Raw genomic sequence first — 17488 nt, 5'->3', positions numbered from 1 at the left:
AAGTAAATGGAGGGAATATGTGCATGTAAAGTTCCTTGAATGGATTGTTGATAACATTCGCAATACAGTAAGAATGAAAAGTACAAGAAAGGTGTCTGTTTATCAATATACATGTGTGACATTCGCGTTACATGTACTGTAAATACCATGTATTTGCGTATAGCATGGAAAACGCATGATGTAAAATATGTTATTTTACATTTATAATTTTCGTGTACATACTAAGTGTATAACTTCCCTACGTGCAGTGTACAGGCAATATACAGGTGAACGGGTGCATTGTACAGGCAATATACAGGTGAACGGGAACATGCTATGATCATGATTGCCAATAAATGGATTAAACAGATACGTGTGGAGAACAAGGTGGACTGGAGCTAAACATTCACGTTATAGGCATAGGAGACATACAATATTCAGGCACAAGTCTCCAATTCGACATTCACTATGCAAGGTCCTGACACATGTATAATACATGGGATTACAACTGAATACATTGCCTGTATTATCTCCGTGCAGATGCGAAGTGTGAACCCACCTATATGCAATGTACAGGCAATGTGCAGGTAAACGGAAAATGCAATGATCATGATTGCCAATAAATGGGTTAAACAGGTGCAAGCAATGAACAAGGTTGATTGCAGTGAATCATTAATGTTACAGGTGTAGGAAACATGTAATATTCAAGCACCAAGTCTCCAGTTTGTCACGCACATATTCACGGTCCTGAGACATGTATAGTACTTAATGCGATGTACTTTATATGTATATTCCGCTAACACGCCAGTAATACGCTAACACCTGTATTTCCCATGTATTTAACATGTCAATTACATTTTTATCAAATGAAAAGCAGCTGTCGTTAGATCCTCATGAGGTAAGGTATATGTCAACTACATGGAATATGCCAGTTACGTACATGTCTTTCCACTCTCTACATGTTGTTTACATGCATTTTTCACGTTGCAAGGTTGCAACCCTATCAACATGAGAACTACCTGTTTCCGTGATATGAACATGCAATGATCGTGAAAAAAATCGGTACTTGTCTCATGCGTTTAAAAGTGTTCCATTTTCAGGCGCATGTACAGGCGCCTGCAAAAATATGCCTGTTTATACATGTTTCACAGGAACCTGTAAACCACCTGCATTTTCTATCTGTGTCAACCCATACTAGTATCTAGAAACGTCCGATTCGGACAGAAAACTCCTCTTGTTACGAGAACAGCGAATAAGACAGTTTTTTTTTTTTTTTTTTAAATATCTAGGCTAAGAGAGGTTAGGGAATTCTATTGTTTTGTCCAGAATAAAGTACCACGTAAATCCCTGAAGTTAGAGAGATGAAACACGCATATAAACTTCTCATTAAAAATAAGTGGACACGTGTCTAAGCGATTATAAAAATTTTAGTTTTCATAAGTAAGGGTTAATTTCTAGCTTTCTCCTCCGGACTGAAAGCGAAGTTGTCTGTTGTTTGTGATCATATGAAGAAATGCCATAAAACTTTGAAATTCATTTTGGAACATATTTAGTATCTACCTCGAGCTACTACTACTTTGATTAAAGTACGTATCCTAAAGAAGAATGGGATTTTAAATTATTGCAAGAAAGAGAGTATCTCCCGAGCATCTCAAATACAAATTACTAGTTGCGAATAAGAGAACAAGTGACCCAGTATTTTCCCAAATTCCGGTTTTAAGGGGGAGGAGGGAATGAGCAATTTCTATATTTTTCACTATAATGATATAGACTCTGTTGTTTGTGAGTGCATTACAGAAAACAGTTTATTCGCTTAAAATTAATCTTGGAAGATAGTTCCTGCCTCAAGGTTTTTCTATCATGTCACATTGATTAATGTTTGTATCGTACGTGGTAGGGGAGTTCAAAATTTATCTCTAAAGAGAGTATACATTAGGGTGGTCCTTAACTTTTGATTTCCTAATTTCTTTGAACTCACCCCCTAAAATGGTTCCATATGGGACTAAATTAAGGAAGGAGAAAAATTAACTTCATTGAATAATATTAAATGGTGTCCCAAGCGACCTAAAATTTTGAATCCGATTACAGTACATAATGTATGGGAAAAATCTGGAATAAAATCTTGTAATTCAGAAATGGCTTAAGGGAACGCAAAAATACCCTGGACAATGGAACTAGAGGAAGAAACACACCCAATGTTGTATAGTATTGTCACAGCGGCCATCTTGAAGTCCGCCATCTTGGATTCAGATCAAAATTTTCAAATAGGAAGAGGGTCATGTGACATATCGTTTTGAGGTGGCGTTTCACCAGAAACACAAATCTGGCACTATTTTAAAGATAGCCTTAGTCGTCTAAGAATTATTACCTGTGAAAATATTTCTCTTTTTCACAAGTAATAACTCTTACACAACCAAATGTAAAGACATGAATTTGGCTCGAAAAGAACAAGAGGGATATGCGCGGCTTCATTAGAAAGAGGAACACAAAAGAAAAATGCACTTCTGAAAATGATTTGTATGAATTTTACACCAAAATACACGGAGGTAAGCATTTCAAGAAATGAAGAGGAAAACCCAGTTGAGTATGTACGATAAAATGTAAATATGTGCCTGTGTGCGCCCGGACCCTGCAAGAGATGTAAAAGGGGAAAAACTAATTTTAAAACTCCAAGACAGGTTGCTGCTCTTGATCGATACAAGTCCACTGATAGAACGAGAATACATATTGTGACAGCGACGGCAGAAACATTAGGCCATAATGTAAAGGAACTAGCAATAAATATGCATCGATGCTGAGAGAAAATCCGTAACGAAGTTGCATAAGACCACAAAAACAATTTCGGAGTGCATCAAGTGCGTTAGAGTAGGAAAACTACTGTCGAATTTGACTGGTAGAGAGACTATCGACGGGTTATCAATATTTATTACAGGAGATGCTCATGAGAGGCTAATTGGTGTTCTTAGTTTGTCATCATGAAGAGGAGAACAAACATATTATTTCTACTACAGTTCATTAGCTTGAAGAATGGAACTTGGTAAAGTTCGTGCAGGCAGTTTGTTGTCACACTATTCCTTGCAATATGTGTCGTGTGAACGGTGCTTTCATTCTGCTAGAGCAGATGCTCCAAAATGATCTTCTATACCTTCCTTGTAGACACTACATTTATGAATTGGTTTTAAAATGTGTATTTGACAAGTGTTGTGTTTCGTTTGCATCTGGACCGGACGTTCCAAACCTATTGAAAACTTACCCCAAAGCTACAGTACTACATAAATAAGGGATATTTCAATTTCTTCCATGTTATATTTTTTCTTTTTCCTCATAATGGTCTATGAATCATCTTGATGGAAAAACTTATTGGTAGTTCATGGGGAAACAAAGATTTAACTTTCTCTAGCAGTTTGTTTCCAGTTTATGTAAAATACTTCCAAAATTCTTACAAATCTGTGGTCCATAACTACAATAAAATAACATTACATCGAAGCATTTCGTTTTTCACACGTAATAACTCTTACAAGATTATTGGTAGCTTGAAAACAATACGAGATTTGTGCTTCTGGGAAAACGCCACCTCAAAATGATATGTAACATGACCCTCTTCCTATTTGAAAATTTTGACCTGAATTCAAGATGGCGGACTTCAATATGGCCGCCATAATAATGCTATACAAAATTAGGTTGGTCATTTCCTCTAGTTCCATTATCCAAGATATCTTTTCATTCCCTTAAGCCGTTTATAAATTACAAGAGTTTATTCTAGCTTTTCCCCATATACTATGTATTGTAAACGCATTCAAAATTTTAGGTCGTTTGGGGCACCATTTAAAATTATTCAATGGATCTAATTTTTCTCCTGGCTTAATTTTGTCCCATATGGAACCATTTTAGGGGGTGAGTCCAAGGAAATTCCTAAATTTATTTTTCCCCATATAAATAAGGACCACCCTAGTATACATATTATGAGTTTTTAAAATTGAACTTTGATTGAAATCCGTATCCTAACAAAAAAAAAAAAAAGGCTTAAATATTTTCCATAAACCTATGTTCCCCTTGCCAACAACGGGTATTTCAGCGAGTTAATATATAAAAGAACGTGTGTGTGTATGTATACCTGTCATTTCTGCATAGAAAGGACTTCACTAGAGCCATCGAATTTTGTACATACATAGATTTTCATCAGATCTAATCGCGTACAAAGTCGTTTTGAGACTTTCTACATTGACGGAGGCAAGTGGGACTGAAGCCATGAAAATTTAAAGTACGTATATGTACAGTGAAGCTTATTGACTGTAATGTAGGAAAACCAAACGTTTTACCTGTTAGCTGGCCCTAGAATAGATGGGGGAAGGCACAGCTCATCGTTATATATTTCACGCATTTTTTTACTTTCAAAAATTTCGCATAAGCATTAATCTTTCCGTGCGAACAACGGGCATTTCAGCTAGTATTGTAATACTCCAGAAATATCTCATCGTTAGACAGGTGGAAAAACAAATCCCACCTTTCGCTTGCCGAACATATCTATATTTATACATAAACTAACGTGAGTGTGGATGGAATTTCACACAGAAAGAACTACTACCTACAGCCACCAAATTTGGTACGCAGGATAGGTTTTTACTAGATATTATTGCCTACGAAGTAGTTTCTTTTTTCTCGACATTTGGCTTAAGGGAAGGAGTCGGGAAGTCAAAAGTTATGCACGTTTCTTCTTTCGTTATTTCTAACGATTTTTATATATGTAATCCACATTATTTCTTTCTTCTGCGGGCTTAAATAATAGCACATGGTTGACACACGAGAAATGGAATAAAAATGTTCGTTTACCTTTCATTTTATCCAGGTTCTGAATCAATGCTGGGCAATGACAGGTAATTATTCTTCTTATCCAGGTTCTAGATTAATACCCGGCAACGACTGGTGCATACAGCTAGTAAGTTCTATATTACACAATTCATTTAGCCTGTTTAGATGCAAAAGCAAATCTCACTGGTTCTGTACTATTTACCGGTATATCAAATCTATGACAAAGTTAATACGTCAACATGTAGTGCAATAATTAAAACAAAGGATGAAATACTGCAATTTTATCTTTGGATCTATAAAACTTTGGCTAGGAAATTTCGATTTGATGCAATCTCAATATGAAGATAGTTCGATGTACTGTCTATTATGTGGTCAAAACATGTAATATAAGAATTTACGCAGTATTATAAATAAATATGAATAGTCATGGTAATAAGAAATAAAAACCGAGTTCTTGCTTTCTCAAATTGTTGCAACTTATTGTTACAGTTACGGTACAGACTGTACGGATAAAGCTACTTTGATTTTTCCTTTAGACTGAGAAATACGACTTACCGGAACACAGAAAATCACTCAATTTCATTTGATTATTCATTACTCATTAAGTTAACAGCATCAAATCAAAAATACAAAGGTACTAAAGTACAAATCAAAATAAAAGCCCATCACACTAAACATTCTCTCACTTCAATCCCTTAGAGTAAATCATGTTATACTATAGTCATTAACGAAACATTTTCTTATGAAACAGGAACACAATTATATGGTATCTTTGGAAAACTTCGGCCGAAGAAAACTCATCCCCACAAGTACACTATTCTTTGTGGATTTTTTTTTCATAAAAAATGACTTACGCCATATTTTAGTGTTATTACTGAAATATCTGTTCATAAAATATGAACAAAATCGCGTGAATCGTATTTGAGAAAACTGTGAAAAAAGAAATCATCTACAAGAATAAATTATCCTTTGTGGACTCTTCAGCACAAATGAGTTATATTCCTCTGGTGCTTGGGGTCCCGGGTTCAAACCCTCCCGCCAAGTAAACTTTGTGATGGACAAACACCGTGTGCGGGTTTTCTCGGGGTTCTCCCGTTTCCTCCCACTTTCTTCATTCCACCATTTTATTCATCTCTCATCATCACTGTCTCCTTTAGCCTAACCGGCATAACCGTGGGACGTAAAACTCAAAAATTTCATTTCAAATGAGTTATATCGTCAGTAATACTGTTTCGTAACTTAAAATAATGGTTTTTGTTACTATTTGGAATAAGTGATTATGGGAGATTGCTTATTGTTATACTCGGTAGTAAGATAATACTATTTTGATGCATTTTGATAATTTAATGAAGGTACATAAAGAAAGGTTATGACAATAATATGTAGTACATAAAAAAGGTCATGACAATAATATAGAAGTTACAGATTAACAAAATGTGCCTGTCATGGAGAAGACCTCCATGCACGAACTGCTTATGCGTTGTTTCTCGGCATAATTAATAAGTACTTACAGAAGGTTATAGCGGTACAGGCTGAGGTCCATCCTGATGAGGTTCTAATGGTCGACTCTGTCTGTTCTGACTGACTGCCAATGAATGACCAAAAACTGACCCATTGTTTACAATTTCTTACGTTTATATACTCTGTTTTTGGCTTTTCACCTATATGCAGTTCCTTATTTTGTTTTTATTTATTTGGACATTTTCACTTTCATTTTTAGCTTTCCTTTTCTTGAAAGTTCGTTTACGGAACCTCATCCTGTTTGTTTCTTTTATATTTTTAATTTTGGAAGTTTTAATACACATTGAGATGAAATTATATTACATTTCCTCTTCTGGGAAAAATTTAAATGAACCAAGTGCTTTTTAAAGTCATTGGTTACTTGTATGCTCTCTCCTTACTTTAGATATAAATATATCTTTTAATACACATTGGAGTGTTCAACACTATATAACGCCGGCCTGTGGAACACTGTACGAAGCGAGGAGCACTGAAAGTTTACTGTAAGAACAAAATGAAATGCATCTCAATCAACTTCGTACTTGGAGAGGCAGTGGTTTTTCACCTGTAATGAAAATATATAAAAAAAATACACTAAAACAAACTTCAATACACAACACTATATGCTGGATATCAAACCAGTCCATTTTATTAAGAAGTGAGTGTTCCTTGAAGAATTTTCCACTGAACCAGTCACTGAAAAAAATCTGCGATGGTAAGAACCAATCTTTTCGTGCATGGCAGGGAACAATATCAGTTCTAAGCCTGCTCTCTACTGTCAATTTACACTTCGCACGAACAATGTCTAAGCATCGTAATTATGCTGAGTATGGTAGTCCCAAAAGACAATGGAGGCACAGGGAAGAATGAATCCATGTATGTTCTCGAACCAAAGACCATAAGCAAGAACCTGGAAGCGTCCGCTGGAAGGTAACAGGTGTCCTCCAGATATGAAGAAAGGAGCCAGGATTGGAGATGCCTACACACAGCAATGCAAGATGGAGACTTCTTACTGGAACGTCGTTTTCTTGTGAGGTCCACATGAATGATGTGCTGGACGACGATCTCAACTATAACTGGAAGTGGTTGTTAAGTACAGCTGTAAGGATGTTACATCTGCTGCGATGAACTTGGGCTTTTTGGTGGTAATGGGGAACTAGACACCATGTTGCAACAATTCCTGAGTTGGTGTTTTCTGTGGCGATGAAATCAGCTTGACAACTGGGGTAGTAGTATCTGCTGCGATGAACTTTTACTTGGTTTGTACCTTGGGACTAGACGGCGACTCAACTGCAGCATGAAGAGAGGTTGCATCTGCGGCGATGAACATTTTCTGGTTCTGCGCCTGGTGAACAGGATTTCGGCTTCACTGCAGCTTGAAGAGTGGTTGCGTCTACTGCGATGAACTTGGTGGTTGTGCGCCTGGTGGACAGGACTGCGGCTTCACTGCAGCTTGAAGAGTGGTTGCGTCTGCTGCGATGAACTTGTGGTGGTTGTGCCCTGGTGGACAGGACTGCGGCTTCAATGCAGTTTAAAGAGTGGTTGCGTCAGCTGCGATGAACTTGGCTGATGTATGGGAAGAGGTAGCGATCCCAACGTCTTCTGGAAACAGGACGTCTGGCTGGCCATAGCGTCTTCTGGTAGCAGGAACGGCATCACAAACGGTATCAGGCAAAGGGTTGTAGTAAAGGGTATGGTGTTAGGGATGGAGTGCTATCTTTTGTGGGAGTAAGGACTTCCAAGCTTTATTTAGTTACCCAATATTAGCACTAGTTAGAAAGAGGAAAATTTAGATGGAGATACCTAATATGAAATCTAGTGTTCACAACCCGTGATTTTATTTTTTTTTTTTTTCGTTTGAATGTTTGTATAAGCAATGGAATAACAAACACAACGTAACTTAAAACCCGATGAAGATCTGCTGAAAATTTCTTTATCTTGTAGTAGTGGGATTATTTATTGATTTATTATTATATTTTTGTTATAATATGAAATGTAAACAATTGTACGTTATGCTAATGACGTCAGACCGACAGTCTGAAAGTAAAAGTGGTGCTAACCTTGAATCACTATTTAGCATCTATGTGAGTACCGGAATGCAGAGTGATCTGAGAGGTAGGGGAGGGGGGATTGCAAGCAATGAGGGAGTATTTGGGAGTTCCAGCGCGAGGGGAGAGTGGTAGTGTTGTAGCAGCAGAGGAAAGCAGGTCATCGTGCCGTGGTGGGGAGAGAAATGTGAACTATGGAATGCTAGAGTCAGGGTGCTGAATGCAAGAGGGATTGCGTGTGAGCTGTGATGCATGATTTAGAATCGACAACAAGAAGGGAGGGTTGGTTATTGCAAGGAGGATTTCAGCGAAAAGGTACGGAGAGCGGACTGTTGATGCGTGTTTTTTTTTTTTTGTCCAGAAAAGGAAATAAATGAATTGGGAGTTTGTAAAACGCGAAATGAATTTATTTGGAATTACTTGTCTATTTAATGATATGGATATATTGTATTGTCATTTGTTTTTATGTGAGAATGCCATTTGACAACGGAATTTTATGATTTAAGAAATTGCTTGTATTTCAGAACGAATGCCGGATCCTGGGGTTCTGGTGGTGGGATATACAATTTTAATCTTTCTTTCGCTATCGGTTTTTGACTATTATCAATTTCCACTAAATAGGAATTTGCATCTAGCTGTTGAATGATTTTATAAGGGCCATGAAAGGCGGGCAAAAGTGTGTCTGACTGTCCTGTTTTCCTATGAATTCTTTTAATTAAAACTAACTGTTGTGGGTAAAAGACAGTAGGAATTTTATCAGACTCAACTTTTTGTTTCATGTTTTCAAAATGTTCGTTTCGTTTATAATTTACCAGGGAACGTAATTCTAGAAGTTCAGCCAAACGGGTTTGATTGTCTAAGTCTTCACGGGGAATATTGAGTAATTGATCGATGGGGAAGGTGGGGGATAGTCCAAAGACCAGTTGAAATGCTGAGACGCCAAGTTGCGTTAAGGGAGTCTGGTTACAACTGGCGGTGGCCTTTTGAAGATGATCAGTCCAATGGGTTTGATCCGATCGTGTCAAAAACCTAAGCGATTGTTGTAAATTTTGAATTTTTATTTCCACTTTTCCAATGGAGCGATGAGCAGCAGGGAGACAGTACTTAATTTCAATGTTTAATGCTTGCAAAAATTGTTTTGTCTTTAAGGCGGTGTGAGCAGAGGCCTGGTCACAATAAATTACTTGGGGAGTTCCCAGTGGAATGATGATGTCGTTCATGAGAAACTCAATGAATGTATTAGCTGTGACATTAGCTACTGCCTTCGTTATGGCAAACGATGTCGCAGCATCAATGGCGACATAAAAGTAATTTTTCCCATCATGACTAGTGGGGAATTTCCCACAAGCATCTATGTAGAAGGCCTGGAATAACGTCATGGGTGGATAAGTTTGAACGTGTATGTTCGTTTTTGTATAAGCCCGTCGATATCTAGCACAGTCAAGACAACCACGTATTTTAGCATACAACCACGGTTTCAAATTAGGAATAAAATATCTTGAACGTATTAACAAGTACATCTTTTGAAACCCTGGATGTGTTGTAGAAGATGTATGCAATTCTTCAAATATCGTGTCTTTCAATTTACTCGGGATGCATAATAATGCTCGATGACTGTTATTGTAAAAGTAACGGCGGTGTAAAATGTTATCTTTGAAGAAGAATTGTTTGTTCCATGTGGTGTACTTGGGATGTTGTTTGTCATCTACTTGTAAGACATGAATAATTTTTGAAAAGAACTTATCCTGCCTTTGTAACTCAGCAATATCCGTGTCTTTAGTGAGGGCCAAGAGTTGAAGGGAGTGGGATTCTGGTTCAACTAGGTGTAAGTCCTGACTATCAAATTCAAGAGGTTGTCGTGACAATAGGTCTGCTATACAATTTTGTGAACTTTTAATTAAGGCTAATTTAAATTGAAATTGAAAAATAAAATCTGTCCATCGTAAAAGTTTTGGGGATAAGTTCGCAGTGTCTCTAAGAGCTAACAAGGCTGAATTATCCGTTAATATTGTGAATGGAGCTCCTAATAAATACTTTCTAAACTTTTGTAAGGAATAGTAAATGGAAAATAACTCTTGTTCATATATAGGTAGTGGTTTAACGCGAACGGGATGACGCGCGGATACATAGGCGACGGGGCGCCAAATGGTAGAATCGTTGCGTTTTTGCATTAACACTGAACCGATTCCCAGTGAACTGCTATCAGCCATTAGTAAATGCTCTGTATTTTCAGTTGAAAATATTTCTAATATTGGTTCCTGAGTAATAGCTGTTTTAATTTTCTCATACGCCAACGTCATCTCATCCGTCCAATAGAGTTTTCGTGGATTGCCTTTTAGCGCATTATAAAGGGGTGCTGCCATTAATGACAGGTTTGCGTAAAAGTTTCTATAGTAATTTATCATTGCCAAGAAGGATTTCAATTGTTTGACCGTAGTCGGACGTGGCAAAGCTAGAATGGCTTTAGTTTTTGCAGGGTTGGGTTTTATTTTACCGTTTGAAATGACATGACCCAAAAATTCGATCTCTTGCACCCCAAAGACAGATTTCTTTAAACTGAAAAGTAATGAATATTTTTCTGCCAGGGTGAGGATTTTGTCTAATGAGTCTAAGAGGTCCTCAAATGTTCGTCCGATACTAAGGAAATCATCGACATACAATACCAATTTCGACGGTGGAATGTGTTGAAAAATGTCTTTTAATACACGCCGAAGATTTAAGGTGGAATTGGAGTGTCCTTGTGGCATTTTTGTTAAACAATACTGCGAATGTGGTAAGTCAAGATCTCGAACTGAAAATGCTGTAGCATCTTGATCTTCTTTAGACAAGTTCAATTGAAAGAAGGAAGATACAAGATCCAAGGATGCCATAAATGATGCATGACTAAGTTGGTCTAGCGTGTCAGTGACACCGCTCATTGCATCAGAAATTCTAGCCGATTTTTTACATAAAACTCTGAGGTCCAAAACTAGCCGAAGATCGTCGCTGTTTGGTTTGGGAACTGCAAGCAAGTTATTTTGGTATGGGCTGTCTGACTTACGTATCACCCCATTATTAATAAGCTGTATAACTTTCTCGCGCACCTTGTCTCGCAATTTATGCGGAATGACGAACTGGGGATTTTTAAATGGTACTCTATCTATTAAGTCTAAAGATACTTCGTAAGCATCGATGGAGGAAAAATCAGTCTCAATCCACTGAAAGCAAGTGATATGTCTACTAAGAAGATCTAAAAGTCGCTGTTTCTGATGGGGGAGAAGAGCTTCATTGATTCTAAATTTACTTAAATCTATATATGGTTTTATTTTCTCTAAACGCTCTGTTTTTCTTTTTTCTACCTGCTCTGGTGTTGGGTCGTAAAGCTTCCTAACTGTGTGCACTTTCACTTTGTTTTCGTCTGGTGAGAAGAAAGTACCCGAAGCTATTACTGTGTTTCGTTTAAATTTAACATAACGGGATGTTAAGTTAACTAATGGAATGCACAAGTTTGAGGAATGAAGGATAACATGAGCCGTATAGCATTTTTGAAGTTCTTTAAAATTTGGCTGGTTTATATAAAAAGTAGTATGCGCGTTCCTAGTAGGGGATGACAAAGGTACAAAACGCATTTGGCCCGGTGGAATAACCGTGCTATATCTAGTTTTAAATGCTAATTTAACCCTGTTAACAAGAGTTGGAGATAGAGTAGCAGTTTGCGTACTATTTCGGGGGTGAGAGGGGCAAAGGCCAAACCTGTGAAGTGTGAGAATTTGTTTGTCATAGTCTATATGAGCCCTATGATCTTGTAAAAACTGACTCGAAAGAAGCAAAGGAATGGATGTTATTGGGGATACTCGAAACAAAAGAGTAAAGGAGTGGTTACCTAACAATACCCTTAATGTTACAGCTTTTGTTAGTTCTAGCTCAACGTCAGATATCCCAGTAAGTGTCGTTTTTAGAAAAAATGGTTTTACAGTTGGAGGTAGTAAAGATTCAGAAATGAGATTCACTTCTGAGCCACTGTCAAGGAGTATTGGGTACGTTTTACCTTCTATCTGACCATTTATCATTGGTAAATGTCTATGAAATCTTAATGGAACCTGTACTGTCGCCTGTTTAGCAGACAATTTCTGGGAGGAGGGAGAAGTTTGAGAAGGAGAGGAACCTCGGATGGGGGATGAAGAAGAATGAGGAGGGACATTATCAGGGAGATGGATCCCTGTAGGACAAGTACTGGGAGGTAGAGGTGGTGGAACTGCTGAGGGAAGTGATGTCACCGCTAAGGAATTGTAGGAAGGTGAAGGAACGTTACTCGAAAGAGATTTTATAGGAGTAGGAACTCTAGGGAGGTGGGAAGGGACTGGTAAGGTAGGTACTGGAACTGACGGGAAAGGTTCCGGAACTGAAGGTGTAGGTGGCGGTACTGAGGGTACTGAAGGAACTGAGGAGAAGGGTTTCAGTTCTGAGGGAAACGAAGGTGGAGGTGGCGGTACTGAAGGAACAGACGATGTAGGTGCCGGTACGAAGGGGACTGAAGGTGAAGGTGCCGGTACTACAGGGTGAGAGGCTGTCGGTGCCGGTACGGAAGGTTGTGAGTCTGTCGGTGCCGCTATTGAAGGGAGTGAGGGGGCTAGGGCCCCCGCTTTTACTCGTTTTTTTGCTCAAAATTTTGTGAGATATGGGAGGGAACCTGATTCCCATAGGAGGAAGGGGAGGGAAAAGGAGTAAAGGGATAAAACGGAGGGTACTGAGGTAAGAATACTGGGTTCATTGCATAAGGATAAGCTGGGGAAGGTAAATGAAACTGTTGCTGTGAACCACGTTTGTTACGATTTCTACCGCGTGAACCACGATGCGGAGGTTGCTTGTTACGCGATTGTGAATTTGGTGATTGGTTTTGGCTTGTAGAAGCACTGGTTACTGTTTGTATCGTGGATTGGGTTCGATCCTGGTATCCACATGTAGAACATGTATGATTGCACTGACGATTTGCCGACGGTGATCTGTGCCGATTACTGGATGCCGAAAGAGATCTATGCGGCGTGGAAGACCTCTCACGGTTGCGTGACTTGCTTCTAGACCTTGAAAAAGGGGAGGGTTCACTGGTGGCAAACGCCACTGTGGGAGTTCTACTCTCAGCATTTTGGATTGTGTTGTGTAAAAGCGTGAGTGAATCTAATTTTGAAATTATTGTCTGTAAAGCGTCTTCCGAAGGTGCTACTGAGCTAACAGGAGATTTAACAGGTGTTTCTAACACAGGGGATTGTAACCGCTTTTGGGCCAAGAGTTCAGCCCTTTGTAAAGTTTCTGCCTGCGCCACTAAGGCATCGAATGATGCAATTGAACGCTGAGCGAAATCCACAATATACTTTGGTAACAACCCACTAACAATATCAGAAAGTAGCTCCGTAAAGGTTAATTCGCGAGGAAGTTGCTTACTTAAATATTGCTTCGCATATATGTATGACAAAAGAGATTCGTCCGGTAATTGAACCCTGGACCTATATTTATCTATCACTGTGAGCTGAGGATCTGAACTTGAAAACTGCTCTAAAAAGGCTTTCTTAAGATCTGTCCAATTTAAGGTTGTGTGTGCATCTTTTGACTTAAACCAGTACAGCGGTGTGTTTGACAAACAAAGAGGAAATATCTGCACCTTTTTCTGATCTGACCAATTTGATAATACACCCAAACGCTCAAAAGACTGAATGAATTTTTCAGCAGATTCTCCTGGAAGGCCTGAGAAAATTTCTAATGTTGTAGGAACAGGAGAAACAGTTATAGGTTGATTTGCCATAGCGGTATTTCTAGCCCGTGGCATTATACAAACAAACAAAACAAAACTTAAGAGAAAGCTCGTGAACACTATACACAGTATGATAATAGGAATTAAATAACTGAAATCTACAGAGTGCTAATATTGTTAACCAAATGTAGCTATAAATTACGCAAAGAAAACAAAACACAAGAAGTTCATTTTTGTGCAATTCGCCTAATATTTGGAGCCATGTCTCGTAACTTAAAATTATGGTTTTTGTTACTATTTGGAATAAGTGATTATGGGAGATTGCTTATTGTTATACTCGGTAGTAAGATAATACTATTTTGATGCATTTTGATAATTTAATGAAGGTACATAAAGAAAGGTTATAACAATAATATGTAGTACATAAAAAAGGTCATGACAATAATATAGAAGTTACAGATTAACAAAATGTGCCTGTCATGGAGAAGACCTCCATGCACGAACTTCTTATGCGTTGTTTCTCGGCATAATTAATAAGTACTTACAGAAGGTTATAGCGGTACAGGCTGAGGTCCATCCTGATGAGGTTCTAATGGTCCACTCTGTCTGTTCTGACTGACTGCCAATGAATGACCAAAAACTGACCCATTGTTTACAATTTCTTACGTTTATATACTCTGTTTTTGGCTTTTCACCTATATGCAGTTCCTTATTTTGTTTTTATTTATTTGGACATTTTCACTTTCATTTTTAGCTTTCCTTTTCTTGAAAGTTCGTTTACGGAACCTCATCCTGTTTGTTTCTTTTATATTTTTAATTTTGGAAGTTTTAATACACATTGAGATGAAATTATATTACAATACTATTAGGTTACTAACAAAATTTATTTATAAAATGTGAACGAAGAAACTATCCCTCGTAATATTTTCTCAGAACAAATGAGTATTGATATATTATGAGGTTATTAAGGAGATATTTATTTATGAAATATGAACAGAATTGCAGAAGCCGTTTTTGAGAAAATTGTAAGAAAAGAAACTCAATCCAAGAACAAACCACCTCTCGTAATATTTCCTAGAAAGATGGCTTATATCATAGTGTAGGGTTATTTATGGAATATTGAGATGTGAAATATAAACAAAAAAGTTAAAGCTATTTTCGAGTTATCAATTTATTTTCATCCTCTAGTAAACTACCCTTTCTTGGGGGTAGGAAGAAAATCATAAAAAGAAAATCTACAGAACCTTATTTAAAAAAAATACTTCACACTAAAATTTGATGCGGATGTTGAACGATATGACTTTTAGGTAAGTGACATGTTTACGCTGGGACGAACGGATGAAGACATTCAAAAATAACTTTTTTGTAATGTAGGGGCCATGAAACGTCTAAATTCGTTGAAATCTCGAATTCCATTATTTATTTATTTATTTATTTATATTATTATTATTATTATTATTATTATTACTCTCATCATATTTCCTTCTCTTCTATCGTCGCTCGTAAATAACAACACTTTTACCATAAATATTTCAAAATCAATAATATTAAATTTTAATTCGAGAATAAATAAATAAACAAAAAACAACTGGAATAGACATATTGAGTAATGGAAAGTATGGAATACACTTTACAAGATAAAAATTGTACTAACCATTTTGTAATCTTCTCTTCTTTTTTTTTTAAGTTTTACGTCCCACGGTTATGCCGGTTAGGCTAAAGGAGACGGTGATGATGAGTAATGAATGAAATGGTGGAATGAAGAAAGTGGGAGGAAACGGGAGAACCCCGAGAAAACCCACGCACACGGTGTTTGTCCACCACAAAGTTCACTTGGCGGGGGCTGGGATCGAACCCGGGACCCCAAGCACCAGAGGTGAACGCTCTACCACTGAGCCACCGCGGCCCCTAACCATTTTGTATTGTAATAGACTGAAATAATTACCAATGTTTGAGATACTTCAGCGAATATCCAATTTCAAGTACCACATACGCTTAAATTACAGTCACGTGGTTTAACTTTTACCTCAGTCGAAATTTTTAAATTTACACGAAGAAATTTTTTAATTTAGAAATTTTAGAAATTTTTTATTTTGAAAAAAAAAAAGAACACTATTACATTAAAAGTCGCCGCAAAAAATAGCAGAGTTTTCTTTTACACGTAAGAAACGCTTTCGGAAGAACTTTCTTCCATCTTCAGCTTACTTAAAATTCAAAGAGGATTTAAAAACATGAAGGAGAATGAGGAAAGACAAAAGAATGGTTAAAAGATTAAGAAAGTAGCCACTGAGTGCCTATCCGCATGAGTTTAATTTTTGACAAGATTTGTGTTTTACATCGCTTAATCCTTTTAACCTTTTTTCTTCCTTTCCATATTCTTCTTCATGTTTTTAAATCTTCTTTGAACTTTAAGTAAGCTGAAGATGGAAGAAGGTTCTTCCAAAAGCGCTTCTTACATGTAGAAGAAAACCCTGCTATTTTTTGCGCTGAGTATTAACCTTTTGCTTGTTTCTTACTAAATATCATCACCGCTCGGAATATTGTGATATTAATATCTTATTGAAACTGCTCTTCACGTGGTCTTCTACATTCATCAAACGATATCTATAAAGCCAATACAAAGTTCAGTGCAGCCAAACATTCTATATTACTGCTTTTGTAATTTTACATAAACGACCAAAACTTGTATAATGAAAATTTGAAATAATGAACATACTGAATTTACAGTATGATATAAATTGTTAATATTGTACTTTTTATTCTTGTTCAACAATTAACTTACCTGATCATCAAATGCAAGTCTAAGACTATCTGTAACCTTAACCGTTGCTTCCGCATTGACTTCGAGAGGTTTCCACATCACAGCCGGAGTAGCGAAACATGCGAATACGTCGTGGAGCTGACGAAATGTTGTTTCAGTAGGTGTTACTACGCTTTGTCCTACAAGAAGATGCATTTATTTAATGCCCGTTACAACACTACTTTTTCATTTAATACATAGAAACGAACTTTGGCAATACAAACGAAAAATATTATGTACACCTGAGAGAAAATTTAAAAGAAGACAAATTTTAGTCAGTAAACTCAAGATTACGTTCGGCTCAGTTATTGTAGAAGGAATTAAGATTAACAAGCGACGGATGTAGCATTGTCGTATCGGCAGTAATTGTTACCCTATCAAAATCTTACTATTAGTATTTCTACTCATTTTAGAGCATTTTACAATCTTCAACAATTGGAATAATATAATGGAAGTTAAATTGAATTATCTTTGTTTAAAATGACTATATTTTGCTTTTTCTGTTTATTATAGAAGTACATTTCTTTATTGCTGTGCTTTGTAGCAAAAAAAAAAAAAAAAAAAAAAAGTCTTTATCTATGTAAGAGACATAATAGTGATTGTTTCTGATAATTCACATAATTCTGA

The 17488-nt window shown here is 37.1% G+C and overlaps 1 protein-coding gene across 2 annotated transcripts in view; it reads right to left on the bottom strand.

Moving 5' to 3' along the window:
* Positions 1-17488, bottom strand: part of LOC145693484 (RCC1 and BTB domain-containing protein 1-like) — a 170300-nt gene that overhangs the window by 102681 nt on the left and 50131 nt on the right. For both annotated transcript variants that reach the window (XR_014132793.1, XM_081769526.1), the window contains exon 8: positions 16844-17001. Coding sequence is in view for 1 of the 2 variants with exons in the window: in XM_081769526.1 (XP_081625652.1) it covers positions 16844-17001 (158 nt within the window). In the remaining variant the exon portion in view is untranslated. The remainder of the gene's footprint in view (positions 1-16843; positions 17002-17488) is intronic.

The sequence above is a fragment of the Thermobia domestica genome, chromosome 8 (assembly GCF_964235325.1).
Source record: "Thermobia domestica chromosome 8, izTheDome1.hap1.1, whole genome shotgun sequence".
Classification (NCBI taxonomy): Eukaryota; Metazoa; Arthropoda; class Insecta; order Zygentoma; family Lepismatidae; genus Thermobia; species Thermobia domestica.
The sequence above is the reverse complement of the archived record's forward strand: the minus strand, read 5'-3'. Positions and strand labels throughout refer to the sequence as shown.